We start from the raw sequence: 6,581 nt of genomic DNA, 5'->3' as shown, positions 1-6,581 counted from the left end.
GCCACAGCTACAGGCGCGCAGATGCGTTCAGGGGGCAGCAGGTGGCAGTGGTGGGCGCGTCCTTCTCAGGTGAGAGCGGCAGCGGCTGGTTGGGCAGGCATTGTACCTGCCCGCCTGGCGTCGGCCATGCCGATTGCTGTGCCATGCAACGCGGGCCTTTTTGTCATGGGACAATATTTGCAGCTGTGGACCCTGACTAGCTTTAGAAACAGACAGTGCAATACAATGCAGGAACGTTTGGCACGGTATAGTTGATGGGAGAGGTTAGATCATTCATATCATTGATTGATGAAGAACACAGGATCAATACTAACAGCTGGTGAGGTGGTCCGCGTGCACCTTCACCTTCCAATTATGGCAACTCCAGCCCGCGACATCAGCCGGCTGGTGTCTGCGGAGGCCGACCGCGTGTACCTTTGCGCTCGGCAGTGGGACGCGGCGCGCGCTCTGGGCGGCCCCTTCGGCCCTCGGTCAAACGTGGAGCGCCGCGGCATGATATCGCGCCTGACGGCCGAAGGTGCGTCCGAATCGGGGCTGTCCCCTGGCCGCCCCCAGCTCTGGGCACTCCAGGTCTGCCGCATGCCTGTGTTGCTTGTTTGAAACAATCATGCATTGTAGGGCAGCATCCGCTTGGCTTGTTTGTGGTGAAAGTCTACATGTGCTGTGCTTCACGAACAAGCAACTAATTGCTGCTGCGCCACGGACTTCAGGTGGCGCCGAGTTTGCTGCCGGCGCGCCGGCGGCCGCGCTCGACGCCGTCATCTACTGTACCGGTTACGAGTACCGGCTGCCCTTCCTTGACCTGCAGGCGCTCGGCCTCAGCACGGAGCAGCAGCGCGTTGCGCCGCTCTTCCAGCATCTGTTTGTGCCAGGTGCGCCGCGTTCGCTTGCGGGCTAGCCAAGCGGTCGCTCCACAAGAGCAGTTGCAAGAGCAGAAAGGGAGGCAGCACCATTTTTGGAGCTGTGTTGATAGGCGTTTGGGAGAGATCGATGCCCGCCAGGGCGGGCAAGCAGTCTCAAGTTGAGCCGCACTGCACATACAGCACACACAGCATGTGCCACCTGTGGCTTGCACTAATAAGCACCTCCAACCCCACACTTCCTTGGATCGCTCACCAGCCTATGGCCCTGGCATAGCTTTCATCGGCCTGCCGTTTCGCGCAGCTTCCTTCCCGCTGTTTGAGCTCCAGGCAAAGCTCTGCGCACGGTGGGTGGCAGCTCTGGTCGTCGTGGGGTGCGGGCCCCGCTTCTGCATGCCGTTGATGTTGTGGGTGCCGTTGAGTGGTCATGCCGGCTTGAGTGCCAGTCGTACCCAGGTGGTCAGGGCAAGAGGTGCAATACTGCTGTGTCACCATAAACAGGGAACCCCACTGCAGCCTTCACATGCTGCAAGCCTCACAGAAATCTCCCCCAAAATCACATTGCTACACACACCTCATTTCTCCAAGCCTGCTGTCCGGCCGCGCGTCCCTGCCGCCCCCTGAGGAGATGGCGGCCTGGGTGGAACGCGAGGAGGCACGTCGAGTGGCCGGGGGCCGGCCGCCGGGGGCGACCCACCGCTTTGACCACCGGCAGATGGCGCACCACAAATGGCTGGCCAAGAGCTGCGGCCCAGACGTGCAACGGGTGCCGGACTGGACGGCCGCGGCGCTGCACGCGTACTGGGCGGCAGCTTGGGCGGCGTTCGCGGTGCAGCAGTGGGCGCGGGCGCTGTCGCGGTTGCTGAGCGCGCGCAAGGCTGTGTAGGGCGCTGATGGCTCAGAGTCAGGTCCCCATCCAAGCTGTGCAAGGCCAGTCGTTGCTGCACCAAGTCCAGAGACTGCACCTGCATCAAATCAACACATTTACATGTGTATGCAATACAAGCAGAGCCTGAAGCTGCATGGCAAGAAGACCAGCTCGATTCTGAGCTGGCAAACACGCATCCTCGCAGGTAGCTGTCGGGCAATGTGGCGAAAGCATGTACTGCAATGCTGCTGGTGGTGCCCATGCATGCAATCATATGATTGCACTGGGGCTGTTGCAAACTTTGAAGCACACATACAGTACTATTGTAAGGAACAAGCTTGTGCATGGCAATTATTTATGATAGGCACCAAGTCTGCTGGATATGTTGCCTCATACATGTGAAAGCTGTTTCAAGCGAGACCACTGGAAGCTTGACCTGCTGTAACATTCATATAACCTGGGGTGCCGCAGCCGCGCTGGCTGCTGCTGCCTGCCTCTCTTGGCATGCCTGGCGGTGGCCGGGCCACGCGCTGCGCATGCACTCCAGGCTGCAGTAGCGCACCGAGCGGCAGCCGCGGCACAAGCGCAGCCACGCGCCGTCCGCCGGCGTCTTGGCGCACGCCGCGCATTCATTGCCGCTCGCGCGCCCGCGTCCCTGCTCGGACCTTTCGCCAATGATGGGCAGAGCACGGCTGGCGCTGCTGGAGGCCCCCATTTCCCGCGGCTCACGGCCCGAGCATGCTGCCAGACCCGCTGCTGAGGGTGCTGCGCAATTGCCTCGCCTGCAGTCGCTGCTGGTGGGGGTGACCGAGCCGTGAGGCTGCAGCTGCCGCTGTTGCTGCTGTTGCTGCCGCTGTTGCTGCTGCTGCTGCTGCAGATCCTCGAACCGCCTTGCCAAGCGCGTAGGCATGTCAGCTGCCAGCGGCTCGCTTTGCTGCAGCCTCTGCTCGTGTGCCTCCGCGCCGGAGCCGGCGCCTGGCCGCACCGCCAGGAGCGCGTCGGCCACGCGCACCACCGCGTCACTGAAAGCCTGCAGCGCCTCGAGCCCGCATTCGCGCAGCGCCCCGAGCGCGGCGTCGGCGCCGCCGCCGTCCGCGGTGGCGTCCGTAAAGCAGTCCAGTGCGGCTAAGAGCATTTCGGCCGCCTGCAACACCCACCTCTCATTCCGCTCGGGTGGGCCCCCGCCACGTGGGTGCCCGTCCCTGTTCAAGTCATGCGCGACCCGCACCAGCGCCTGGGCGGCCCCGAGCACAAGGGGACGCCTCTTCTGCAGGGCTGCGAGCCGGCCGCAGCGGCACGCGGCGCGCGTGATGGCGTCGAGGGCGGTGGCGGCGGCGGACAGGACTCGCAGGGGCCGGCGGGGGCTGATGTGTGGGTGCGCGCCCAGTACTGGCGTCGCCAGCTGCCGCGCCACCTCTCCCAGGATGCTTGAGCCAGACGGCGCCAGTGCCATCGCAGCAAACGCGTCGCCTGCGGCGGCGCTGTGCGCGATCAGGCAGCGGATCGCCAGCAGCGCGTCGTTCGCGAGCGAAGCGAGCCCGTGCGCCTTTTTGCCGTCCGCGACGCCCGCCGCCGCGCCGGCGGCGCGCATCTCATCGGCCAGCGTCGCGAGCGCCGCAGGGTGCGCAGCGACGGCGGCGCGGGAGAGGGGGCAGCTGCAGAGCGTGACCAGCACGGTGATGGCGCTGGCCTTGAGGGAGAAATCCTGGTTGGTCAGCGCCTTCAGCAGCAGTGGGATGACGCCATGCTCCACCACAACTACCACCACCGCGTCGTGCTGTTCATCGGTGCACGTCGCAAGGAGACGCGCCAGCACCGAAAGCCTGTCGTCCAAATGAGGGTCGCCCTGCCGCGCCCCGCCGCCGCCGCGCAGCACGGACGACCCGTCGCCGATCGCGGCCGCGGCGGCCTCCCGTGGGCGGCGGCGCGTGTGGTGGCTCAGCAGGGAATCAACGACCCGCAACGCTGGCTCAAAGGTGTAGCTGTCGCTGCCTGACAGCTGGCGGCGCACGACCTCCATCAATACACCGTCCCCTGCAATTCTCTCTGCCACCTCCGCGGCTGCTGCCGCCTCCGCCGGCGTCGCGGCCGCATCCCCGCTGCCGCTCTCCCGCAAATCGAGCGACAGCGACGCAAGCAACACGAGCGGGCAGCGCACGCACTCCTGTGTCCCTTGGGCCTTTGCCGCCGCGATGAGGACGCCGGCCGCGTCCTCGGGCATCATGAGGAGGTTGAGCCTTACTGAAGGGCTGCAAACGCACATTGTGTGCATGACTAAGCACGCCTGGTCAAGCGATATGTCACTGCACGCGCCCTGCGCGACCAAGCGCATGAGTGCCTGGGCATACCCTGCGTCTGCCATCTGGCGGGGGGCGTCGGGGAGGGCAATCAGAGCTCGTTGTTGCAAGCCGCCGCCCTGGCGAGCCCAGATGCAGACATGCAAAGAAAGTGTAAGCCTTGTCGCTTCCCAGGGACGCGCTGCCGCGCCCGCCATTCAGCACATGCACGTTCCGGCCGGAACAGCAGCCAGCGTCCCTCGTTTCTTGTTGTTTGCAGCAGGAACACCACTCCCATGGACGCACCTGTTGCAAGCAGCTCGACACCTTTGAGAAGCGGGTGCAGGTGGCGACTGCCAGACGTGACTCCAACCTGCTGGCTGACTCGTCAACCAACATAGCCAGGAGGGATCGGACGGTCGCGGGCCGCAGCAGCAGCCCCTGCGGCAGCGCTGCGCATGCCGTTTCCATCCCGTTGATAGCGTTGACGAGCAGGCGCCGTGTTGTTGAGGCGGCATCCCGGCGGCGGGCGGCGGCGCGCAACGCGGCGTCGCAGACAAGTGCGAGCGCCGCCTCCACGCGATCCGCCACGGGCTGGATGGCCGGATCCATCGCTACTTGCGGTGTGATAATTTTTAATCTGGTCTTGTAACAACCATAGGTATGGGGCGAGTTCACGCTATGATAAGATCTGCGATGATCATGTCAAAGCCTATTGTATCTGCTGCAGACGAAGTTGGTTGACGCAGCTGAAAGCAGTCTAATCGGCTTGTCCTGGAGCACTGACGTAGGACGCCGACGTGGTGTGCAGAGACCGAACGGAGACAGGCTGAGTACGGTCACCCCACCGGTGCTCCGACAGTTTCTTAGTAATCCAAGCTCGGGTGGGGCAGCGGGGCGCGATGCATCGCATGTATGCATCCATGCCTCGGATCTGCATGGCAAATGGTATTGCCAGTCATGGTGTAGTGCGCTGTATTACGCAGTCCCCGCACAACGCACTGCAACACCTCATCCTTGCAGGTTGATAAGTGACAATCTCACCACCAACCCTGGAGCGCCCACTTGCTGTCGACCCAGCTGTGTTTGACCCCTTGCTTGTCCCCACAGAATCAGAAATTTACCGTATTGCATATGGCACAGCAGGTGTGCAAGTGCATGTGAGCGTGCGTATGTTGGCGTGTTTAAATGGGACCATGTGCATGCCGGCGTGCACGCACGCTTAATCAGATAGAGATTGGGCGCATGGATGTGGGTGCTTGTGTGCGTGAGTAGATAGGTTGGTGGTGATTCAATCAAGGAGCTGTATCTCGCTCACATCCATGCGGGAGAGAGGGGCTGTGGGGCGCAGCAGCGCAGGCTAGCCCAGGGGCCAAGGAGGGACGCGTGCTGGCGCGCACCGATGAGTGTCATCATGCGCAGCGCCTTCTGTCGAGGAAACATGCGGGACAGGTCGGCTGGGCCCCTCTGTAATCTGGCGGCACGCGTGGGAAGGCCTAGCACTCTCAGGCAGGGGTCTCTCACCCAGCAGGCCGTCCAAGCAGTTGTCGTAGAGCATCTTCCCCAGCTGTCGCTCCACCATTTCAAACTCGCTCGCTTGCGCAGGCTGCACACCTGCTCGAGATACGGGCAGAGGGCAATGAGCACGCCTTGACCTCACATGTGGCCAACTGGCAGGCTGGTGGGGGCACACCCGCCTCCGGCCAGCCACAAAGGTGGCGCGCCGCAGGGCGGCTGCAGCTGGCGGCCCGCAGCAGGACATCGCCACCCCAAATTTTAATGATACATACCCTGAAACCCTTCAAGCCTACCGTACTTCCCAGCCGCGCGTCCCTGCCGCCCCGTGAGGAATTTGCGGCCTGGGTGGAGAGTGAGGCCGTAGATGCACGCTGCGTGGCCGCGGGCCGGCCGCTGGGAGCGACCCGCCGATTTAACGACTGGCAGATGGCGCACCATAGGTGGCTGGCCAGAAGCTGCGGCCCAGACGTGCAGCGTGTGCTGAACTGGACGGCTGCCGCGCTGCACGCGTACTGGGCGGTGGCATGGGCGGCATCTGTGGTGCAGCAGGGGGCGCTAGTGCAGCGGCTGGGCGGGAGCAGGGCGGCGTAGGGCGCTGATTGCGGGCAGGTGGCCATCCCCGACCATCGTGTACGTCCCATCACTGCATCAAGTTCAAGATTTGCACATGGAGCAAAGCCATGAGCCTGGATGGCTCTAGGAGCGGGCAACCGCGATATCTTGTTACAATCCTTATTCTAATCCTAAGTGATACATTCACACAAACATGCTTTACACACTTGGCAAGCAGTGCCTGCTGCAGCTGCATTGCACACAGACCAGCTACTCTAACCTGGCGTTGGCGAAAACATCCTTGCAGATAGCAATCGGGCGCAGCATTGCTGCTGCAGGTGCACTGGGGCTGTTGCAAGCTCTCAACGGCACATACATGGAAATTGTAACAATCAAGCTTGGCCATGGCAAATTTTTTTCTGCCTAAATGAAGTCAACTGTCTGTCATGGCGTGCATGTGAAAGCTCTGCCAAGCAAGACCACTGGAAATTGACTTTAATGTAACAT

General features: G+C 62.8%; 1 protein-coding gene across 1 annotated transcript; it reads left to right on the top strand.

Annotated features, from left to right (window-relative positions):
- Positions 1 to 354: 354 nt before the first annotated feature.
- On the top strand, positions 355 to 1,746 carry MNEG_1529 (hypothetical protein; the record flags this gene model as incomplete). The annotated part of the gene is made up of 4 exons (XM_014049996.1): positions 355 to 517; positions 711 to 872; positions 1,120 to 1,207; positions 1,449 to 1,746. 4 exons carry the CDS (start codon positions 355 to 357, stop codon positions 1,744 to 1,746), a joined length of 711 nt encoding a protein of 236 aa, XP_013905450.1.
- Positions 1,747 to 6,581: the final 4,835 nt, after the last annotated feature.

This window comes from Monoraphidium neglectum, assembly GCF_000611645.1.
Source record: "Monoraphidium neglectum strain SAG 48.87 unplaced genomic scaffold scaffold00154, whole genome shotgun sequence".
Classification (NCBI taxonomy): Eukaryota; Viridiplantae; Chlorophyta; class Chlorophyceae; order Sphaeropleales; family Selenastraceae; genus Monoraphidium; species Monoraphidium neglectum.
This window is presented reverse-complemented; position numbering and strand designations above follow the sequence as displayed.